General features: G+C 40.7%; 1 protein-coding gene across 1 annotated transcript in view; it reads left to right on the top strand.

The window, feature by feature from the left end:
* The first annotated feature begins 5,410 nt into the window (after window positions 1-5,410).
* LOC100676343 (3-keto-steroid reductase/17-beta-hydroxysteroid dehydrogenase 7) overlaps window positions 5,411-25,035 on the top strand; it is a 32,755-nt gene continuing 13,130 nt past the window's right edge. Inside the window, exons 1-5 of the mRNA XM_003415024.3 lie at window positions 5,411-5,445; window positions 7,501-7,704; window positions 11,415-11,507; window positions 18,244-18,358; window positions 21,755-21,949. Of these exons, the coding sequence (XP_003415072.1) occupies window positions 5,411-5,445; window positions 7,501-7,704; window positions 11,415-11,507; window positions 18,244-18,358; window positions 21,755-21,949 (642 nt within the window). The remainder of the gene's footprint in view (window positions 5,446-7,500; window positions 7,705-11,414; window positions 11,508-18,243; window positions 18,359-21,754; window positions 21,950-25,035) is intronic.

Consider the following 25,035-nt stretch of genomic DNA (forward strand, 5'->3'; position numbering starts at 1 on the left):
AATTTTACTGTTAATCTTCTGAGTTTCTGTTTGGTGTCTCTCTGTGGATTCTCGTAGCCTATTAAGTTTTTCATTATATTCTTGAATAATCTTTCTAATTTCTTCAACTGCTTTATCTGTGTGTTCCTTGGCTTGTTCTGAGTTTGCATGATCTCCTTCCCTATGTCTTGAAGAGTTCTGTATATTGATCTTTTGTATTCTACATCTGGTAATTCCAGGGATACACCTTCATCCAGAAGATTCCTTGATTCTTTGTTTTGAGGGCTTGTTGAAACGATCATGATCTGCTTCTTTATGTGATTTGATATTGACTGTTGTCTCCGTGCCATCTATATGTTATTGTATTAGTTTATTTTATGTTTGCTTACTGTATCCTAGCTTCTTGCTTTGTTTCGATATGTCCAAATAGGCTGCTAAGTGAGCTAGCTTATTTTTGCCTTTGAAGCTCTAACATCCTGTCACCAGATGGCTAGAGCTGTTATCAGGTATGTGAGCCTAGGAGTCCATGCACTTTTCTAGTATGGATTCAGCTCAGGTGTCTAGGTAGTTGGTCATCAAGTGTGTGGTACAGGCTCTGTCCTACAGTCTTAGAGGGGCAGGGGTGATTGGTGTAGGCACAGGTATCTGGTTGCAGCAGGGCATCACACTCTGAACAAGGCAGGGGGCTGACAACTGTCCCCCAAGTGCCTGTAAGGAAAGTGTATGTCTGTTCCCTAGAGTGCACAGGTGTGTGGGTTCTGCAGATGGACCATGGGCAGCCAGTGCTTTGGGTTTTAAGGACTGGGAGGTACCACTTATAGTTGGAGCCCTGTTGCAGGTGGCTAGGTGATGTGGTTGGAGCCACCAGTCCTTAGGCCCCTGATGTGGGTAGGTGAGGACCCTGTTTAATAGTCAAAATGGTGTCAAACATCAAAAACCCACCTCTCCTCTGCACAGCTGAAACAGTTGCAGTCTGCCAGCAAAGGCCTATTCTCCTGAAACGGGCCCAAATAGGGGTGAAAGATATTTAAAGTCCACAGACCGTTTGTGCCTGGACAGGAGCTGCTTCTGTCCTGAGCTCCCCAGCTTAGTGGAGCTGGCAGATTATCTTTTTCCCCAATTGTTAATTTATTCCTTCTCCAAGGCTAGGAGGACGGCTCAGAACGTGCAGCAGGATCTATCTCGGGCCCAGGGAAATTGACAGCCACTGAAGCCAGCTTGGGGCCTGCTGCTGTGCATTGCAAGATAAACGCCAAGTACTTAGCTTTTGCTGAGAATGCTGTTCTCCTCTGGTTTTGGAAGAGTAGGCTCTGAGGCTCGCTGTCTCTCCCTGAGGAAACTGCATCTGGAACACTATCGCCAGCCTCTCCATGGTTGTCCAGGAGATCTTGCTTGAGGGTTCCCGCCACAACTCTTCACCACTTCTGAACTCTCCCTACCCCGCCGCTAAGCCCATTTTCTAACGTTGCCTGTCATGTTCAGGGCTCCTCGCTTGTCATATACATAATCATTTCACTTGTTTTTCCGGGTCTTTGTTGTAAGAGGGGTCACCAGAAGCATCTGACTACTCTGCCATCTTGGTCCTGCCTCCTGGCATCCACTGTTTTTTTTCCATACTGTTGAATTTTGAGAAGTACTTCAATATTTTAGGTACAAGTCTTTTTGTCAGATATGTGGTTTGTAAATATTTTTTCCCAGTCTGTAGCTTATCTTTTTATCCTCTTGACAAGATCTTTCACAGGGAAAGAAATTTAATTTTTTTGAAGTCCTCTTTATCATTTTTTTTCCTTTGGGATTATGCTTCTGATGTTATATTAAGAACTTTCAAATAGCCTTAGCTCCCCAAGATTTTCTCTTATGTTTTCTTCTAAAAGTTTTATGTTTTTTTATTTACGTTGAAATTCATGATCCATTTTGAATTCATTTTTATATAAGGTGTCATGGATTGAATTACATCACTCCAAAAAGTGTGTATCAACTTGGTTAGGCTGTGATTCCCAGTATTGTATGGTTGTCCTCCATTTTGTGATTGTAATTTTATGTTTAGAGGATTAGGGTTGGATTATAACACCACCCTCACTCAGGTTACCTCTCTGATCCAAGGTAAAGGGAGTTTCCCAGGGGTGGCTTACACCACCTTTTATCTCTCAAGAGATAAAAGGAAAGGGAAGCAAGCAGAGAGTCGGGGACCTCATACCACCAAGAAAGCAGCACCAGGAGCAGAATGTGTCCTTTGGACATGGGGTCCCTGTGCCTGAGAAGCTCTTCGACCATGGGAAGGTTGAGGACAAGGACCTTCCTCCAGAGCCGACAGAGACAGAAAGCCTTCCCCTGGTGGTGATGCTCTGATTTTGGACTTGTAACCTACTAGACTGTGAGAAAATAAATTTCTCTTTGTTAAAGCCATCCACTTGTGGTATTTCTGTTATGGCAGCACTAGATGACTAAGACATAAGGTGTGAGATTTTTGGTTGAAGTTCATTTTTTAACCTATGGATGTTCAGTCGTTCCAGCACCATTCACTGAAAAGAGTCTTCTTCTGCCATTGAATTTCTTCTGCACCGTCATCAAAAATCAGTTGAGCGTACTCGTGTTGGTTTATTTCTGGATATTCTATTCCATTGATCTATGTACCTATCATTCCACTAATACCACACTGTCTTGATTACTGTAGCTATATCGTCATTTTTGTTAAGTGCTGTGACCCTGTGTGTAACAGAATGAGACACTGTCGGGTCCTGCACCAAACTCAGAATCATTGCTGTGTTTCATCCCATTGTTACAGCCACTGTGTCAGTCCATCTCATTGAAGGGCTTTCTCTTTTTCACTAACCATCTACTTTATGAAGCATGGTGTTCTTCTCTAGGGACTGGTCCCTCCTGATAACATGTTGACAACCAAAAAACCAAACCTGTTGCCATCAGTTGATTCTGACTCATACTGACCCTATGGGACAGAGTAGAACTGCCCCATAGAGTTTCCAAGGAGCACCTGGTAGACTCAAACTACCGACCTCTTGGTTAGCAGCTATGTCACCAGGGTTTCTATGAAAGAACAGGTGCTTTGATTTAATAGTGTTTGTGATGTAAATTGTTTTATTCTTTGGTAATCTCTAGTAAAGATAAGGGATAAGGTCCCCAAGTCTCTCTGCTCACTTCACTCTTTTATATCTCAAGAGAGGTTGACTAAAGATACAGCCTAATCTTGTAGATTGAGCCCTGGGTCATTAACACAACTGTCTCTAATTCTGCTTCATTAACATTATAGAGGTAGAATTTACAGTGCATAGGAAAATCATATCAGATGACAAAATGGTAGACAATCACACAGTACTGGGAATCATGGCCTAGCCGAGTTGACACACATTTTGGGGGACACAGTTCAATCCATAACAACCCCCATCACCTATTGAAAACCCTTAGTGCTAATGTGCTTCAAAATTTACAATTGTTTGGATTTTAGAAAGAGTAGATGGCGCATATAATACAGTGTGTTTTGTAACAATTGTAGTGAGAGCTGGGATAATACTCTGTAATCAAAACTAGTAATATGGCAGTAAAAAATATATTAATTTGCATTAAATAGTAGAAATAAAGGAATCTGGTGGCACAGTGGTTAAAGCACTCAGCTGCTAACCAAAAATTCGGCTGTTGGCAACCCATCCAGCGGCTCTGAGGAAGACCCGGCGATGTGCTCCCATTAGGACTAACCAAAAAAACCAAACTCATTACCCGCTGAGTCAATTCCGACTCACAGTGACCCTATATGACAGAGTAGAACTGCTCCATAGAGTTTCCAAGGAGCGCCTGCTGACCTTTTGGTTAGCAGCTGTAGCTCTTAACTACTATGCCACCAGGGTTTCCACCCATAAAGATTACAGTCTAGGAAACTATGGGGCAGTTCTACTCTTTCATATAGGGTCGCTATTGAGTCAGAATCAACTCCATGGCACACAGCACCACCACCAACAATGTATAAATAAAGACTATCTCCAGACTGGGCTGTCCAAAAACTTGAAAAGACTTCCAGTTTTCTAAGATGTTTGTGCTTTGGAACTGCAGGTAAGAAATTTGAGAGCTATACAACAGCATTCATTGCAGTGTTTTTTTTTGTAACAAGAAATGAGTAGAAAGAACTCAAACATCTTTATCCAGCCTGAAGCATACTGGATAAAGAATTATGTCATATCCATAAAATGTAATACTATAAAAAAAAAACCCGTCTTAAAAAGAATAAAGTAGGTATATATGGACTGATGTTAAGTTAAAAAAAATAGCAAGATGTAGTGAAGTATGTATATTTTTCTTTCATTTGTATTCAGTATATACTAAATATGTTAACATACAACAAATATTAACTAGTAATTTATATTATTATATATCTAATAACATTACACACATATACATAAAATTTCTGGAAGGACACATAAGAAACAGTTGACATCTTTGAGGAGATGGACTAGACAAGAGGGTGGTACAAGGACTTTTCATTGCATTCCTCTTATATATAATTTTTAGTTTACATATTTTATTTCATTTTTAATTGTCAGCATGGCTGCTTAGAAGAAGAAGAAGAAGAAAAAAACCCTATGGTACTTACTGAACGGCTAATTCAAATTTAGCTCTGTCTGCAGGCCACCTACATTGGAGTTGCCGCCTCCCAGGATGGTGAATGTTTGGAAAAATGGTCCTGAAAAGCAGAGAAAATAAGAAATACAGAAATTGATTGAAATATTTTATAGAGTCAGAAAATACAGAGCGTAGACCGTTGGAGTGAATGACCACTCCCACACCATATAATTATATATACTGCGACAGTATATAAAACACCTTATAAAATCCAGATTATCTTCCGTTTCAGTTCATAAACAAAGATATTAAGACAAACGAACAGTTTTCTCAAAGGTGAACGCAATGACGAATGTATGGTAAAGAGGAGAAAGAGGAGGAGTTGAGAGGTTAGCATGTGAACTCAAAAATGTCACAGCGGCTCGATTTTTACATTCAAAATGAAGCGAAAAAACAAGTGGAATAATTCCAAATTTTAGCCCCGTGCAAAACACGCTAATAACAACCAGAGCCCGCGGTGCAAGCGATGGGGGAACTGCACGGAGCGCTGTGCCATCCGCGGCGACAGGTGGCCGGTTCTGGGCCTTGTGCGCCCTCGGCCAGCAGGGGTCGCCCTCACTCTGCGGCCGCCGGGACAAGAGCCGGGCGGTGCGCGCGGGCGCGGCCCAGGTGGGCTGCAGCGAGAGGGTGGAGGGCCCCGGGCCGGCCGGCCGACCTGCCGGCGTTACTGGCCCAGCTGGCGCCCGTGAGGCGAGGCGATGGGCTGAGCCCGTGGGCGGGGCCTCAGGTCCCGGCTAGAAATAAACTTTGCCTGGAAAACTGCGCTCGCTGGACGCTGCTGCCTCGTGCCATCACTATTAGGATGAGGAAAGTGGTGTTGGTCACCGGGGCAGACAGGTGAGTTCCCGCCCGCAGACCCCAACGGAAACGCCAGACAGAGTCGGGGACCCGTAACTGGAGCGCAGGGTGACTGCCTCTCCTGGCCCTGCTGAGACCGGGTTCCATTCATCAACTCTCCGCACGGCGCCCAGCCCGGGGAACTCAGGGAATGTGTAGTTGACTGAAGCCAGACTCCAGAAACGGGAGGCCCATCCTCACGGAGATCCTAGTGTGTTCATCCAGGTGTGAAGGGCAAGAGCTCCGACTTTTCCCGACTCCGCTCAGAGCCGTTGTCCTGATTCAGGTGGTCACGTGTTGCTTTCCAGTTGCTCGATGTGTGTAGAGCTTCTGCCCCTTCTAGATCTGATTATCAAGCCGGGTAGGAACTGTGGGAGCGTAAATGCATTTTGTACCCCTCGGCGCTTATGCTGAGCACCTAGTAGTATCTGTCAGTTCTTACTGACTGCCTGACTGAAGGGAAAGAAGCTTTTATCTGTTGAGAATAGAAAGGAACAAAGACAACCGCAACCATCAGCTCCTCACCTTGTAGGGTTTTTCTGGATGTTTCAACTTCTTGTTTGCCTTTCTAGTGAGGGCAGGGACCTGGAAAGAAACGGCTATAGGCATTAACCAATCCATTTTGCTACATTTGGAATCTGCATTTGCTAGGTTAAAAGGTCTCCCTTAAAGTTGTTCAGTTTTTAGCATATTTACCTACCCTCCCTATTAACTGAAAAAAGCTTTCAGGTACTCGAGGGCACCTTTGCCATGCCCAGGGAACCCTCACCATGTTCCTTCTCAGCCTCTTTGACAAATTCTACAGTGCCTTACACTCAGCGATGCCTAAATAGTGCTCATAAGTAAACACAGATTTTTGTTATAAAACTATGTTAGACAATTAAATAGCACTAACCAGGTACCATTCACCGTGTTAAGTACATTCTGTATATTTTTCATTTACAGGCACCATTATTATCCTTAATCTACAGGTGAATCGTAGAGGTTAAGCATAAATAACTTGCCCAGACTTCAGATCTAGCAAGCAATAGAGTTAGGATTTAAACCTAGCCAGTCTGGTTCCATATTCTGTACTCATAGCTACTACAGTAAATTGTCGTATGTATATAAAAGGGAAGACATGATTTTTCTCAGTGAAGATATTTAGTTCTGTGCTCACAGAGACAGATTCTTAAGGGAATGTTTCGTAAATGCTCTTTAGAGCAAGTTACAAACATTTCATCACCATATGGGAGGAAGATGGGAAGATACATTGAATGATAAAGAAAAAAAAATTTTTTTTGAATGATAGATCTTGGTTATTGTGTTTTTAATATACAGCCCTGTTTGCTTCCGCTGAAGACCTTATATTCCTCTGAACACCTATATCCTTGAGTCTCCTACTCTTCCTAATTTCTCTTCCTGGTCCCTAGTTTATATTTCCTCCATTCTTCATTCTAAAATTCTAGTTATTCAAGGCAAAGAGAGCATCGCAAAGCCAAGTGCGTACTTAATTATACTGAATCCTTTTCTTTTTTTACTTCACTGATTTGCTCATACTGACTGGCTAGTGAAAAATAAATTCATTGAGTTGTTCAAAGAAAACCTCCACAGAAGGTTGTTGTTTTCTGTTATTGTTTGGTCCTGAATGTGAGGTGAAACTTGATCCTGGTATGGGTCTTGCCCCTGAAGAACCAGCAACTGTGTTGATAAAATAAAAAGTATGTTAGTGAAGATGCTGTCTTTAACACCTACTCTTGGTAGTTTTTAATCACCATCAGATGTCAGTCACATGGTAGTGTAGGATGACAATTTACTGCAGAATAAACATGACAGAGAAATGGAAAAGGACAATTCTAATTTATTGGTAGTGCCTCAAGTAAGTAGGTACCAGAGTTTAGGATTTCCTTCTTGCCATCTTTATTTAAATCAGCTTTGAGAATTTTTTTCTCTCTCTCCTTGGGCTCCTGATTACAGCTAATATTGTCAAAGTCAATTTTCTGAACCAAAGAGAAATCCTCCTATTTGGCACCATCCCAAATAAAGCTGGCCCTGTGCTTGAATTGTCCTTTTCAGTGGCATTGGCCTAGCCTTCTGCAAGCGGCTGCTGGCGGAAGACGATGAGCTTCACCTGTGTCTGGCGTGTAGGGAGATGTGTAAAGCGGAACCTGTCCGAGATGATCTGCTGGCCTCTCACCCCACAGCTGAGGTCACCATTGTGGAAGTGGATGTTAGCAACCTGCGGTCGGTGTTCCGGGCCTCCAAGGAGCTCAAGCAAAGGTGTGCCTCTTGTTCATGGGTTTTCTCTTCTGTGATTGTGAATTATTTTATAAAATGAGGAAGCATAATAAAAGTATAACATCCTCAGATGCCCCAGGCTCTAACCCAGTCCTTGGAATATAAGAGCGACTGAATGAATATTTGTTGAAGGAATGAATATTTGTTGACGGAATGAATGAATTAATCAGGGTGTCTGAATCCCTGAAATACTCTTCAAAATATGTGCTAATGTACCTTTGTACATAGTAAACACACAATACCAGCCTAGTGACACAAGAGCCCTGGTGGCACAACAGTTAAGCGCTTAGCTGCCAACTGAAAGGCTGGTAAAACAAGTGGAATAATTCCAGATTTTAGCCCTGAGCAAAACGTGCTAATAACAACCAGAGGCTGTGGTGCAAGTGATGGGGAAACTGCGTGGAGGTCGGGGTGGCCTCTCTGATTAAGTCACATTTGAGCAGAAACCTGAAGGAAATAAGGAATAGGTAGTTGTCTGAGGTAAATATTTCAGGCAGAGGGAGTTGAGAAAGGTCTTCAGAAAGGTGTATGTTTGGCATTTTCAAGGAATGTCAATGAGGCCAATGTAACCCGAGTAGAGTGGGCAAGACGGAGAGCAGTAGGAGATGAGTTTAGAAAGAGTGAGGACATTTTTAGCATTATTTCTTTCTCTTCCCAGTGGTAGAAGCCACTGTAGACCTTTGAGCAGAGGAATGACCTGATCTGTTTTTCATGATCATGTTGGTTACAGGGGGTTAAGAGTGGAAGCAGGGAGATGAGTTAGGAACCTATGCAAATAGGTAAGGGATGATAGTGGCTTGACTTAGGCTATTGAAGTGGTTGAATTCTGAATAGGAAAGTAGACCCAACAGGACCTACTGATAAATTGGTTGTGAAGAGAGAGAAGAATCTAGGAGTCAGCAAGGTTTTTGGACCAACTGACTGAGTAAATGGTAGTGTCATTACTAAGATGAGAAACAGTGTGGGAGAAGCAGACTTCTGGAGTGAAGTCAGCATTTTAATTTTGGGCATGTCAATTTTGACATGTCTGTTAGATATCCAAATAGAGAGATTGAGTAGGCAGTTGGATATACATCTGGAGTTTAGAAGGAAGGAGGATTAAATATGTAAGTGGGAGAATTATCAGCGTATAAATAATAGTGAAAGCCTTTGACCAGCCAGGGAAGAGAACACACAGAAAAAAGGGGACAGAGGATGTAATGTGTACTATTCTACACTCAGAGTCTGGGAAGAAGAGAGGAATCTAGGAAAGAAGACTGGAAAGTAGCAGTCATGAGAGAGTGACCAGAAAAAAGGGGTGAGTGACCTATTGTGTAAAATAGTCCTGATATATCAAGTAAGCGGAGGATGGAGAATTGCTATAGTATTTGGCAACGTGGAAATCATTGTTGCAGGGACAAAAGATAATTCTGGGAACAAATACCTGATGAGAGTGGTTTAGGGGAGGATAGGAGGAAAGAAAATGGAGACATGAAGTGTGGATGACTCTTTGAAGAGTCTTGCAGTAAAGGAGACAGAGAAATGGGATACCTGGAGAAGAACGTTGGGGTCAAGGGAGGGTTTTTGAAGGTGGATGATATAATCGGTTGAGAAAAATCCAGTAGGGAGGGTTTAATGCAGTAGAAAGGCTGGTGAAAGAGGAGGAAAGGTGAGAATTGTCAGAGCAGCATGAAGAATGAGTCAGTGCACAGGTGGAGGGAAGGGGACAGGTAGGCTGAGAGATGTGGTGGTGGGAGGGTAAATATTTTTCTTTTGGTTGTTTTTCCTCTATCCTCAGTGAAGTAGGAAGCAAAAGCAGCCGAAAATGAGGAGCAGGAAGGTGTGGAGGTTCTAGGAGAGAGGAATATGTTAAATAGTCATCTAGTGGAGTGGGAGAGAGAATACACTACGGAAAAAAGGAAGGATTGCTGGGCAGCACTAAGTGCTCATTTGAACTTAGGGCCTTGAATATTTTTTTTAAGGATAAATTCTTTATTGGAAATTCCTGGTTTCAACTGGACAAAAGTATGTTACATGAAATAAAAGCATTGTTCTGGGTAGAATCATGGAAACTCATAAACTGGTCCAATTTTTATTATCAACTAGTTATTAAAAAAAAAACTTTTTTTTTTTTTATTCATAGTAATTTGTGACGCTATATAATTATCCAGGGAGAGTAGACAGCAGGGATTTTACCTGTTTGAAATGTTGGCAAATCGCTAGTTAATTCTGTTCTTATGGGCACTGACTTTGGTACATGGTCTATTATACCCACAGCCCAATTTACACAGCACACTGAGCCCTTTAAAATTGCCATTCACATTTATATTATTTCAATGTTACAAATGTACATTTTTTTGCAATGGTAAAAAAAGTGCAAATAGTGCAAAAATGTGGCATATCTGTAAAATGGAATATTAGCTATTGAAAGGAATGAAGTTACTGATAGATACTAGGATGTGAATGATCCTTGGAAACATGCTAAGTTTAGGAAGGCAGATACAAAAGTCCATCCATTTATATGAAATGTCCAGAATAGGCAAATACAGAGACAGAAGAATAGTGGTTGCTGGTGGTTGGGAGAGAGGCATGCAGGTGGGCGGGGGGAGACGTATTTCAAACATATCCCTTAGATGCTTTCCTCAAACAGTGTTATGGTTGTGAATTTAAAGAGAAACTGGTCAGCATGGTACCTGGTGTGTGTGTGTGTGTGTGATGATGATGATAAAGAGTTAGATCTAATTTGGGATTGAGGCTTTATCAAGCTAGTATAGTGAAGGGCGAGGGAGACGAGGGAATTAATGGGGAAAGATGTTGATGGTGAGCCATGGAATCTTGCCTGGGTAAGGGAGGACATGAGGAGTGGGGGGCAGTGAAAAAGTGCTAATAAATGTAGACTGATTATAAGTTCTTAATTACAAGTCCTGTAAGGGTCTGATTGAAGACCTGCAACAAGATATTGTAAATTTTTCTGGCAAAAGGCCTGTCAGTGAGTAAGAGTGCACACTCCATTAAAAATAAAAGCAAAGAGATTTATTGAAGGTTCGAAAGAGTTCAAACTAGGGACATATCTGATCTCATAAAGTGAAATCAAACTCTCCAAAATGGTGGAGTTATATAGGCATATTTATAGGATACAACATTCTGATTGGAAGCTGCAAGATTACATAAGCAGGAGGTGAGACAACTTGAAGGGGGGAGCTTTACAGAGACTGGTTGGAAACACAAATGTGGGCTCTTTGGATCGATTAGTTTAAATACATGACTAAGAGGGCTTTTACAGGGTGGTCACAAGGTAATTATCTTAAAACATTTCCTGAGGGCTGCTGAGGGAACTCCTGATAAGGGCCTTGTGTCAAGACCCTCCTTTTGGCACATTCTTCCTATTATCTTTAGTTTAGCTACAGAGAAAAAATGTTTCCATTTTTATGTACTGAAGTCTAAGGGTTTGACAGCTGCAGGAGAAATACGCCAAATATGTGATGGAGTTGGGGCTCAGACCTGGTCTGATTGTCCTGACACTAGTCAGGCACTTCAGCTTTGGAACTCTCACACAGGCAAATGGTTTAGAAGCAGAGAAAACTTGATGCTGTGTATCACGTTCCAGCTATCTTCTTTTGAATAGAGGTATCCCCTTCCCCTTTTTGGCCATAATTTTACTATGGGTCTTTCTAGTGGTAGCTAACAAGACTGTGTTTGCATTTTGCTTGCAGGTTTCAGAGATTAGATTATGTATATCTAAATGCTGGAATTTTACTTAATCCTCGGCTGAAAATAAAAGAGCTTTTCTCTGGCCTCTTTTCCAGGTAACTTCTTTTTTCTAGTTGAATTCAATGGTGTGAAAAGTATTTTTCTCTTTAGACGTACTTTATATTTCACACATATTTTAGTGGTAAATGGTGTGGGAATGTTGACTAGGATGATAAAGTAGGAATAGGTATTGCCATAATACTATTAAAGGAAAATTTCTATTGTGAGAAATGCTGCTAGACGTGGTAGTTTTAATGAGATTCAGAGTCTCCAGGATGCTAAAAAATTTGGCTTGTTTTCAGGATGAAATAAGAAGTTAGTAATTCTTGGAATGAATGACTGTGTCAATGTCTTCCTTCCTTCTTATTCTTAAAAAAGAAAACCAACAAAAAACTCTTAATTATCCCCACTCCCCCAGAAAGCTACTACCCAATTGTTTGCTCTTCTTTGTAACAAAACTCCACAGAAGAACTGTGTGTAGTTTCTGTCTCCAATTCCCCTCATCCCTTCCTCTCTTAAACCCATTCCAACCAGGCTTTCAGTCTGGTCCTTCTACCAAAACAGGTCTTATCAATGGTGACATTGACCTACATAGCTAAGTCAATGATCTTTATCTTATTTGACTCATCAGTAGCATTTAAGGTAGTTGATCACACCCTTCCTATTTAAACATTTTTCTCCCTTAGTTTCTAGGACAACATACTTTCCTGATTTTCCTTCTACTTTGCCACCTTTTCCTTCTCAAGCTTTTTTATTCCTCCCTGGCATCTTAACGTTGGAGTTCCCTAGGTGCAATCCTTAGTCTTTGCCGTTCGTGTGCACCTCCAGATCCTGTTTTCCATGGCTCTGTAGCCTGAGAGGCTGGCATTTGAAACTCATCTCTTAGCTTCCCTTGCCATCTGTCCTCCAGTTGGTTTTGGCCATCAGGAGTAGGAGGTAGAAAGGTGGGAGGAAGGAGAGATCAGACTATTTGCTTTCTTGGATTCCTCCCTGATGGGGAAGGTTGGGAAGAGGCTGTGTTCTTCTAGTGAAGGCCACAGCTTCTGTCAGGTGCTCTCTCTGGGTTCTGGTACCTGCCATCTCTTTTTGCTTTTCAGGGGTGGTGACAGCCTTCCACTAAGCCCCATGTCACTGGGTAGAAACCCTAGGTTTTACATGGCATGACTCGTTTTGGGCAATTAACGAGAGACCGAGATGGGAGAATAAAAAAAGGCACTTTTATTTCACTGTATAAGGAAATGGAGTCAGTCTGTGCTTACTGCTGCCAAGACTGCTCGTTAAGGGTGGGCAGGCAGATTACTTTTAATGGTGTTTACAAATAGAGAGCTCATAAAAGTTAAGTCAGCAACATTCTTAAGCATATACTATGCAGGTGCAATGGGGTTTACACAGAACTTCCAAGCAAAAGCAGGATTCAAATGCAGAGATGGGGGTGGGGGGAGGGGCCCAGCAAAGGAAGGATTTTGCAATACAACACTCTAGGGGAGGAAGCCAGGCAAAGAATACAGCACCGTGGGGGTCATGTCTCAGCTAGGGTACATGACCATTCTTTATTGGTTTCCTATAACCTAGCCCACACCTTTGTGAAAATCCCTTAATTAAACTCTCCTCAGTTATCCTCTTTGTGAATGTCCTCTATTTCCTGTCCAGTCCCTGAGTGATGCAGCCCTCTGCTCTCTGCCTACACTGTCTTAGTTATCACCTATAGTCTCATTGTTTGAAGTTACATCTATATGCCCGTGAATCTCAAGTTTATATACCCGGTCCAGACTTCCCTTCTGAACTCTAGAATTCTGTATCCACCGCCTATTGAACATCTCTTTTTATTTTTAATAGACATGTCCACCATAACATATCCAAAAGCAAGCTCTTGAATTTCCCCCAACTTGCTTCATCCTCAGCCTTCTCCATTTTATGGCTATAGTCCAATCTCAACACAACATTTAAGTCTTCTCATTCCTTTGTTAAACCCTGAAATAGCTCCACACATCACTCAGAGTGACGGACTGAACATTATTAAAATGACCTAAGCAGCTCACATGATCTGACTTCCATTACCTCTCACTTCTCTCTCCCCTTTGTGCACTTTATTCTAGTCACACAAGTCTCCTTGCTGTTTCTCTAACTCATTAAACATGCTACTCCTTTAGGAAATTTGCATCAGGTATCCCCTCATTCCTTCAAGTCTTTGCTCAAATGTTGCTTTCCCAATGAGGCCATTCTTGGTTATGCTAATTAAACCTGTCACCCCACTCCTTACTACCAATCCTCCTTACTCTGCTTTACTTTTTCTTTTTTACACCACACTTCTCACTTTCAAACTTGATTACTTACGACTGCTGTTTATTGTCTGCCTTCTTTTCTCTCTGAGGTAAAGAAAGAATCTCTGTATTTCAAGGACAAAGAACAATTCCCAGGTGCTCAGTAAATGTTTGTTGAGTGAATAAACCAGTGAATATCAGGAAGAACATTTCAAAAATTACATAGCTTTCTTAATGGGATCCTAAGGTATCTAGAAGAAATTTTTGATAAGTTATTTTACCAATCTGTTTTTTTTTTTTTAAGAACAGTATGTCCAGAGATATTAAGTATTATGTAAAGCAAAATGTTGGGTGGAGACATAAGAATGTTTTGAAGATGATGCCCTTCTTTTGTGAACTTATTTGTATATGAGAGATTCTGGTTGTTCTGGGTAGTGCTAGTAAAATGAAATCTCTGGATTCTATTTCAAGATGGCAGACTGAGCATATAGTACTGCTTCCCCTCACCACACTGGATTTGGGATACACATAGGCAAGTGCATTACAGAAGTTTGGAGTAGAGTTGGTAGATTCCAGAACAGGAGAGGAACTAAGGAAATGAAAAATGGGGATTGGTTGTTTTACCATAGAAGTAGCAAATAGGTTGACCCCAGTGAATATCCCCTTGTCTTTTCTTAAGGTAGGTATCAATGACAAAGGGATCCACTACCAGAAAGGAGAGTAAGCATGGGAACTTGGATTAGAGAGATAGGGCAGTATCTTTGAAGTTCAGGAGGAATACGAGCGTATGCATCCAGCCAACTAGAGGATTAAGTACTCCACCTGGTGGCATATACTATCCCTTCCCTTCTGTGACAGATTTTGTTATTCAGAAGATCACAACATCTCTCATCCAACATGCTTTTCATATAATGTGATTTTGACCTTCCCCCTAATGAAAAGTGAGGTCTATGCTCTTTCCTATTGAATCTGAGCAGGCTTGTGACTATGGAAGAAGTGTTGCTATGTAACGTCTGAGGCTCAGTCATAAAAGGTATTTGAGATTCTGCCTGGTTGTCTTGGATGCTTGCTCTTGAAACCCAGCCACCATGCTATGAGGAAGCTCAAGAAGAGGGGTCCTCATGAAGAGGAACCGAGGCCTCCAGCTCATAGCCCCAGCCAAGATCTCAGCTGACAGCTAACACCAACTTGACAGCTATGTGAATGAGCCATTTTTAAAGTAGTAACTTCTGGCCCAAGCTGCCCTAGCTGATGCCACATGGAGCAAAGATGAGCTGAGCCACTGAGCCCTGCCTAAAGTTTAGACTTTTGAGTAAAATAAATGGCTGTTGTTTTAAGCCACTAGAGTTTCGAAAGGTTCATTACCCAAAAAAGCCTATTAAAGATTAGGTCGTGGTAGCAGCTCCTATCCATCTCTCTAAAGTTAGTTGCGTAAACCAAAGCAGCATTCAGTTTAAAGAGAATCTCAGCTGTAAGTATGATTTCCCAATAAAAAAATCAAATATTTGTGGGAAGCCAATACCATACAAGAGGTATAACAAACAAGAGAAATAAAGGAACTTCACCTAGACAAATGGAGTTGAAATAGCAAGCAAGATATGACTTACAGGTAAGTTAAATTATTATCCTCAGAGAAATAAATAACAATATCCTTTCCAGAAAGAAGATACCCCATCACAGAAAAGAACCAAATGAAGAGATGAAAAATACAAATGTTAAAAAAAAAAAAAAAAAAAGATAACTTGTTCGAGCAAGTTCATTAGCAGGAAAATCAAGCTGAGGAAGTTCCCCAGAATGCAGCATAAAGGGATAAATAAGTTGAAATGTATAAAAGAAAAGTCAAAATATGAAAAATAGATCCAGAAGTTCCAATATTTGCTTCATATAAGCCTCCCTTATGGAGAAAATAGAGGAAATGGGAGAGAAATATCAAAAAGAGTTCAAGAAAAGGTGGGATAATAGAGCAGTTACTGCCTACAAGTTTTGTGTCTTACTATCACTTTCCTGGTCCTTTGGCTAGAGAAATTAGGGTCCTTAAGGGTTTTTTTTTTTCCATCTTCTATGCTGGCTTTTCCAGGTTTTCGTCATCTCCAGCATTCAATCTGGGATACGTGAGGCAAAAAAGCAAAAACAAGGAACTCACCACTTTTTGTCCTGAGGCCCGTTGTTCGTCTTCCTCCTTCTCTTCATCTTCCAGGGTCTTCTTGTATTTGTTTTCTATGTAATATCTGGGCCATGTAGCTGTACTTAGTGAAGGGGATAGGGAGAAGTGCCATCTTGATCTGGAATTGAAAGTCTGTTTATTTTAAAAGATCTTATTCATAGTAGCAAGATAAAAAAACGTAAAGAACCCAGAATAAGCCTAGCAAAAAATGTGCAAATTATTGATGAAGAAAAACCATATACATTTATAGAAAGTGATAAAAATGACCTTAAATATATTATCTTAATGAATAATAATACTTACTGTAAATCGTCACCTCCCTCTAAAATTAATCTACAAATTAAATGCAATCTCAATCAAAATGCCAGTAGGAATTTTTAAAAACTTGACAAGCAGATGGTAAGAGAAATATGGAAGAATAAAGATGTAAGGATAGCCAAGACAATTTTTAAGGTGGAAATGGGTCCTAGTAGATATCTAAAACATAGGATAAAGCTATAGTCATTAAAATAGTGTGGAATTGATGCAGGAAATAATGAGTGGAAGAGAACAGAGTCCAATAACAAAGTCTATAAGTGTCATTAAAAATCAGTGGGACAAACAACTCGTTCAGTAAGTGGCATTGGGACAATTGACTAGTCATGTAGAAAAAATGAAGTTAGACCCTGTTTCATAACAGTCAGAAAAATAAATGTTATATGGGTTAAAGAGCTAAGTGTAACTAAGTAAATGAATAAATATGTATATATGTATGTATATATATAAAGAATGAGCCATAAACATACTAGAAGAAAACATAGAAGAATGTGATCATGAATTTGGGAATAAAGAAGGATTTTAAAACCAGACCTCAAAATCAAAAACTTTGAAGGAAGAGGTGGTTGAGATTGACTATAAAACAGTAACAACAACTAATGCTGGAGAAGAGATCTTATAAATGTATTTAAGAGATAAGGGTGAAGCTGGTAGGAGTATATTTGCACATACATGATGGATAAAATAATAAAACCTAGAAAATAAAAAAGTACTACAAATCATTAAGAGAATGACCAGTAACTGCATAGACAAATGGGCAAAGGATAGAATTGGCAGTTCTCAGAAGAGACCTAATAGCCAATAATACAGGAAAAATGCTCAGTCTCGGGAGTTATCAGGGACATGCAAGAAGTTAAAATTACAACGCAAAACATTTCATAACCATCAGATTGGCAATAATCAAAAAACTATAAAATAGCATGGCTACTACTGCGTATAAATTGCTATCATCACCTTTGGAGGAATAGTGTCTCGTGAAACTTCACGTGTGACCACCCTAGGAGCCACACTGCTGCTTTTGAGTATCCTTTCAACAAAGACCCTGCCATGTGCACAAGGAGGGAGATAGAAAGATTGGAAACTACCGAAGTTTTCATCGATAGGGGAATAACGAAATACTATGCGACACTTTACCATCGGGAAGATGTGTGTGCAATAGCCTGGCAATGTCTCGGAGACATTTCTGGGGTGAAAAGCTGTAGAATGATACATTTCGATACCAACGATGTATGTTTTTAAGTCCCACAAAACCAATTTCTGTGTTTGTTGTTGTTTTTAGGTCTCGTTTTCAACTCATAGCAAGCCCACGTGATGGAATAGAACTGCCCTGTAGGGTTTTCTAGGCTGTCATCTTTCCGGTCGCTAAGAGTCGGGGTCGACTTGAGGGCAGTGGGTTTTTGAATCTTTGGGGGAGTGGATCACTAGGCCTTGTTCTCGAAGAGCCGCTGGTCGTGTTCAAACTGCCAACCTTTAGGTTAAGCATGGTTAACCGTCTAGTGCTTAAACGTTCGTGCCGCCAGCGCTCCTACTTATATGTATATAAATGGAAAGAAAGTGTCTCTGGTGAGGATGGGTGAGATGGAAGGTTTCTGGATGGAGATCGCAGTCAGAGAAAATTTACTGGCAATGCTTATTACACGAAGCATGTGTTCATCAATTAGTTCTATGATTAAAAATTTAAAAAGAAACCTGATTAACAACAAAGAAAAACATAACAGGGAAAATTTTCAAGAAATAAATATTCCCCAGAACATTTCCCAAAGTATCAGTTTGTGAATTTGAGACATTTTTTGGGAATTTGTGCCTATTTTTTTTTTTTTTTTTAATTTGGGAATTTGAGCAATGACCCTTCAAGGAACACGGTGACAAAAGGGTTCAAGGAAAGACATATTTTGAGCAGCTGTTGGGGGTCAAGCACTGAAATAGTCACTCATAGCTTTTAATTCTCACACAACTACTCTTTAGAAAAAGAACAACTTTCTGGTTTCCAACTAGATAACATGTGCAGTAAAACTTCTTTTTCTTTTCTTCTTTTTTTATCTTCTCTTTCAGAAAAATGATTCATATGTTCTCGACAGCTGAAGGACTGCTGACCCAGGATGACAACATCACAGCTGATGGGCTCCAAGAGGTGTTTGAAACCAATGTTTTTGGCCACTTTATCCTGGTAAAACAGCTTTGAGCTTTAGAGGCTTCTGTACTCACTATTACATAGAATTATAATAAGTGATATGACAAGGCTTTCCTAGTAAACGGAGAGTTTTTGGAAAAGCTATAGACCTATTTATTCTTTTACTTCAATTCTAAAGTATAAAATTTGAGGGAGAAAAAATATAAGCCAAAAAGAAACTGTATACAAGACAGACTAAGAAGTGTTGACTGATACAATTAAGAATGTTGTCCTAAGCTAGTCATATCCCCAGGTAAGACAGGAGACAAATTGAACTGAAGGCAATTCTTCATCCCCATGTGTTACACGTGTTGGGTACCGACAACTGTCAGTGTTAGATTTTTTATATGTGTTTCAGTGTCAGGTATTGATGAAGAACATTCAGCAAAGGTTAGGCCCATGTTCAAAAAATTAGTTTTATTTTATTCCAAAGGTAGAGATTTTCTGACGTTAGAGTGATTTCTTCTGCGCTCCCTCCTGAATCACGTCTGTCATAGATAAGACCTCCTTAACATATAAATCAAGTAATTCCTAACTTTGGTAAGGTCAAATGTAGTTTCTTGGTGTTGGAAAAACTAATTTTGTATCCAGAATTACAAGCCACTGACTTTGCATCTCGTTATATCCAGGGGTAATATTCAAAATAGCAACCAGTATAGCATAAAAGTATAGCAACTAATCTGAAGAGACACAGACCATAGCACTGGAGTAGGATCTTGGAGGTCCCTGGTACACCAGGAAATAACTCTTCAGTTCAGTGGGAAGGCTCTGGGTTGTCGGGGAAGGAAGGGACACCCAGCAGGCTCAGTACATTGCTATTTGTTCTTTCATATGGAAGTTTTTTTTTTTTTTTTTAATGGAAGTAGCCCCAAATTAAAAAAAAAAAAAAACCTATAAAACTCTATTGGTTGTACTACCTGAATATTAGACCAAGTTCTACCCAAGACCTTATCAAATCAATAGTTCTAAACCTGATTAAAATGAATGTAAGAGCATTCCAAAGAGAAAAGGAGTGGAGCAGTGCCACAGAAGGATACCATGCAGTCTGAGAGTATTTATAGAAGAGAACGGTATTACTTTTAAGAAAATCTGCCCCAGGTGGCCAAGATGACCTTCTTAGCCTCTGATTTTATTTCTAAAGCAGCATTGGTGGCCTCATTTTAGTTTAGGATGGTTCTTCCCATGTCTGTAATTTTCAGTTTAAAAAAAAACAAAAACGGTTGGATGTTGTCCTTAAGGAAACATAATTCCATTGCTATGCATGTTATCATTTATCTCTCTTCTTTTATTCAGTTTTCTTTCCTTTCTTCTGCAGCATAGTGGGTATGTGCCCAAGTTCCAAGCCAGACTACCTAGATTCAAATTGCAGCTCCTTAATTTATTAGCTGAAGGACTTTGGGCAAGTTAATATTTCTGGATTAAGTTTAAACTTCCTCATTTGTAAAATAAGAGAAATTGTTCCTATCTTGTAGAAATATATTTGTATAGTAAATGAATCTGTATCTATACATATGTATATGCATATATACCCACTCCTCACTTATCAGTTAGGTTCCAAAGACCAGGTCATTATGCAAAAATCAGTGTTAATGAGAAAATGAATTATGAGCACATCAGATACAAAATGAAGGATGACTACATCATTACATAAGTGCTAAATTATATCAGTATATAACTGCCATACTGCTGAGAATCATGGCCTAGCCAAGTTGGCACATTTCTTTAGCCATCACGGCCACTACTTTTGCCTCCCACCTTGGCATTTGTCACTGCCAGATGTACATCATTAATGCACAAAATAGATAGTAGAATTTTTTACTACTGTTGTAAATGTAAAATGTTAGGTAAAGAGATAGTTGATAAGTGAGGGATGGGTGTATTAAGCTTCTTGAAGAATGCTTCTAATCAACTAATTTTGAGTCCCTTATTTGGGTGAATGGGGCAAAAAACAGAGGCAGAGTGGGACTACAAATTTTAATTTTTGCTCCTACATAGTGTGGCCTCTTTTTGTGTACAGGTGGGTATATAAGTAAAAATTCAGAATATTACAGTAATTTTTGACAATAAACCTTGGTTTAAGATTAGTGTATGTGTTTTATAAGCTGAGACATCTCCAGTTTCCAAGGTGACTCTTCCCCAGTTTCTAACATACAACGCATACAAAGCTAATTGCTGTAACTTCAAAATTGCGGTGAATTTAATGCAATAGAAGCCTATTTCTTACTCACATAAAGTCTAATTGGTGGCTGGAGGGAGTAAGGGTTCTTGCTCTGCTCCATGCAGTCATTCAGGGACCTAGGGAGATGGATAATCTGCTCCTTCCTACACATGGATTTCAAGATCATTCTGGGTGTCAGTATCCATTTAGCAGATAGGTAAGAAGGAGAAATTGCATTTGGAAGGTTTATATAAGCCAGACCTTGAAATGTTACATGTAGTTCCTGCTCATATTCCACTGTCTAGAAGTAATACATATGACATACCTAACTGCAAGGGAAACTGAGGACTAGATTGTAGCTGAGTACCCAAGAGGAGGATGTCTTAGTTTTCTAGTGCTGCTATAACAGAAATACCACAAGTGGATGGCTTTAACAAAGAGAAATTTATTCTCTCACAGTCTAGTAGGCTAGAAGTCCAAATTCAGGGTGCCAGCTCCAGGGGAAGGCTTTCTCTCTCTGTAGGCTCTGCAGAAACATTCTTGTCATCAGTCTTCCCTTGGTCTAGGAACTTCTCCTCACAGGAACCCTTGGGTCTGAAGAACCGCGCTCTGCTCCCGGCATTGCTTTCTTGGTGGTATGAGGTCCCGAAGTCTCTCTGCTCTTTTATATCTTTCTTTTATATCTCAAAAGGGATTGCTTAAGACACGACCTAATCTCGTAGATTGAATCCTGCCTTATTAACATAACTGCCACTAATCTCACCCCATTAACATCATAGAGGTAGGATTTACAACACATAGGAAAAATCGCATCAGATAACAAGATGGTCGGCAATCACACAATACAGGGAATCATGGCCTAGCCAAGTTGATACACATTTTTGGGGGACACAATTCAACCCACAACAGAGGAGTAGCTGAGTTTTGTGACTAGCTCGTTTCTCTGTAGCATGGAGCTAATAACACACTCTGGCAAGTTGTTTTTAAGGCTCAAAAATGACATCTTAGAAGTGCTCAGGACTGTTCCTGGGGCTGGGGAGGTACTTGATAAATTATAGTTTATATGAAGATGATTATTATAGCTGAGGAGCTAGTGTGGTTGCCTTCAGCCTCATGCTTGTGAGCTGGGTCTTGATTGCACTGGCACATTTGTTTATGCAAGCATCGAACCTTTCTGCAAGCTTCCAGGCTGGATTTTAAGATACAGTTTGGTTTGTTCTTTGTTTCATCCTCAGGTTCAAGAGCTGGAACCTCTCCTCTGTCACCCTGACAGTCCATCTCAGCTCATCTGGACGTCGTCCTGTAGCGCCTTGAGATCCAACTTCAGCCTTGAGGACTTCCAGCACAGCAAAGGCCAGGAACCCTACAGCTCCTCCAAATACGCGACTGACCTCTTGAGCGTGGCTTTGAACAGAAACTTCAACCAGCGGGTAAGACCTGTCTCAGTGATGTGGAAATGGCAAAGCTGGAGCTTCTTTATTACGGCTGAATGCCTGGTTTGCTGCTGACCAGCAAAATGATTGTTATGGTTTCAGAAAGTACGTTAGGGTCACTTGAGCAGGGTTGTGTAGCCGGTTGGCATGAGAGAACATTTTAGAGCAGCCAGTAGGAGTTTATGGCACTCTCGTTATGTAGCTCATTCTCACGCATTCTTAAGCTTTTTTGGGATGTTTGATTTATGTAATGAATGATAGTAGAGCAGTAGCTACCCATTACGGTAATGTCCTGGGCTTTTTATCCGTAGCATCTCAGAAGTTTGTGAGGCAGCTATGCTATTGCCATTTTCCAGGTGAGGTAACCAAGGAACAAAGAGGACAGTATTTACCTAGGTGCACATGTTGGGGTCTGAAGTATAAATTAATCACAACACTTGCCCTCTTAACTTATGCAGTATTTGAGTAATATACATGTAAGGATTACAAGATTGGCTTTATTTCTGGCAAAACTAGACCTGAGGCTAAAATGAGATTTTTTTTTTCTAGTCCTTTCCCTGTGAATTAACATTATCCTTCAGGTACAGGCTGGGTGACTATCACCCTCCCACCAATGACACCTGGCAGACCTCCTGAATGGAGGAGGCAGAAAAGAGAAGAACATGAACTGCTGTGAGCAAGCCAGCTCTGAAAGAGCTGAGCCACACATGTTCATGCTTTATTTCATTTCTCCTATACGTCACCCCTCCTTCCACAGAGAGGAGTAAGCAGGAGGTGCAAGGAGGCATGGAAGCTTCTGGTCAATCCTTCCAAGAGGGCAGAAGTTCCTATTTTATGGGCTGGCTGGAAGGTGGGAGAAGTGGGGAATGATTCCTTCAGCACCCTAACCCACACGACGTGGCAATCAAAATGATGGTCTCCCAGAGGAGTGGCTGTGCCCTGGTGAGGAGGCCACAGCTTCTCTGGGCAGGCCTGCTCCTCTTCCTCCTCTGAGACCTTTCCTCTAATACAACAGTTCTCACACTTTTTGGTCTCACGACACCTTCACATTCTTAACAACTATTGAGGGCTCCAAAGAACTTTTGTTTTTATGGGCTACATCTACTTATATTTACCATTAAAAAAAAAATTTACCATTACTAGACATTAAAACTGAGAAGTTTTGCAACACAGGCACACATTCCATTAGCTGTCTGAGTGATGATGTCATCACATGTCATGGAGCCTCTGGAAGCCTCTGCTGTACACTGGTGAGAGATGAGAGTGAAAGAAGCAATAATGTCTTAGTACTGGTATGAAAGTATTTTTGACACTGTAGGTCCCTGAAAAAGTTCTGGTGGCCCTTCAGGGTCTACAGGACACTCCTTGAGAGAACCACTGCTTTGATGCCAGCTACAGCTCTCTTGTTTTTCCTTCCAGTTCAGCAGTTGAACTTATTTCCCCCAAGAAGATTCTGGAATGGGTCAGAACAGCTCATTAGTGAAATTAAGTCTGGGATCACACTGTACACAAAGTAAAATATTCACTTTCTATTCTCTTTTCTATCTCAATTCTCCAATTGTCTGTTCCATTATCCAATATAGCTCTCAGAGGTTAAGCAATGAGCTTAAATGACAGAAGAAACACACAGTATCAACAATATACAACATTCTTAAAAATGAATAAATACCTCATTCCCTTTTTAAATTTCCAAGGAAAAATTGAAGTCCAAATATTAAATCTCCTGTCTCTTACAAGTTAAAGTCCCAATATGTTACAGTCCTCAAATTTTCCTTCTTCATTTTCTTTGTTCAGTTTAGCCATCTTGCTCAGATATTTAGGGTGAGTAGGGGTCTCTCCAACAGATGCTTTTTGACTTGTCTCTTACTAGAATAGTCATTGTTCCCTTAGAACTCTGTGGTTGAATTAATCCAACCCCAATTGTCCCATGACCTCCTCTGTAGAGAATCTATAATATGAATAGGACACACAAGGTTTTCACAGTATTAGCCTGTCATGGATTGAATTATATCCCCCCAAAAACGTGTGTATCAATTTGGCTGGGGGATGATTCCCAGTATTGTGTGATTTTCCTTTATGTTGTAAATCCTGCCTCTATGAGTTAATGAGGGAGGATGGTTGGCAGTTGTATTAGCGAGGCAGGACTCAATCTACAAGATTGGATTGTGTCTTAAGGCCATCTCTTGAGATATAAACGAAAGAAGTGAGCAGAGAAACGGGGGACCTCACACCACTAAGATAGCAGTGCCAGGAGCAGAGCGCGTCCTTTGGACCCAGGGTCCGTGCACAGAGAAGCTCCTGATCTGGGGGAAGATAGATGAGAAGGCCAACAGAGAGGGAAAGTCTTCCCCTAGAGTTGACCCCATGAATTTGGACTTTTAGCTTCCTTTACTGTGAGAAAATAAACTTCTCTTTGTTAAAGCCATCCACTTGTGCTATTTCTGTTACAGCAGCACTAGATAACTAAGACATAGCCCAACACCCAAAGAGCTTACCAACTACAAACAAAGCCTGAGCTCCTGTAGCAGGTATCCAAGCACACTTTGGGTAGCCACATTACTATCACTCACCAAAGGCTGTAGCAGAGACTTTGTGACATTGAGGAAAGGAGGACAGTTAAAACGTGAGAGAATAGAGAAAATGTATGGATTTCAGCTTCATCTGGATGCCAGTCAGTCTGTGCAGCTATCTGGAGTCTTTTATTTATGGAAGAAGTCACTCATCACATGGTTCATTAGGCACTTGACTATATTTGGAGAGAAGTGCACCATTGCAGATTTTCTGTCAAAGAATAACATTGAAGAATTTCTTCTTGAAAATTAAAAAAAAAATGTCTATAGTGCCAATCATCAGGTCTTTGCTTGAAATCCCCTTCTTCCCTTTTGTGCATATTTAATACCTTTAAATTCCCCTCCACCCCAAGGTCCTGTGTCCCCAGCACCTCATTGCTGCACTGGGCATGGGCTCTGCATAGTGACTCTCTTGTGGCAGGTGTATCCCAAGCACACAGCTCATAATCTGGCCTTCTCTAAGTATTGGTCTCTTGCTCGTTCTAAGAATTTCTCCATCCCAAGTCATTTTTA

This window comes from Loxodonta africana, chromosome 3, assembly GCF_030014295.1.
Source record: "Loxodonta africana isolate mLoxAfr1 chromosome 3, mLoxAfr1.hap2, whole genome shotgun sequence".
Lineage (NCBI taxonomy): Eukaryota > Metazoa > Chordata > Mammalia > Proboscidea > Elephantidae > Loxodonta > Loxodonta africana.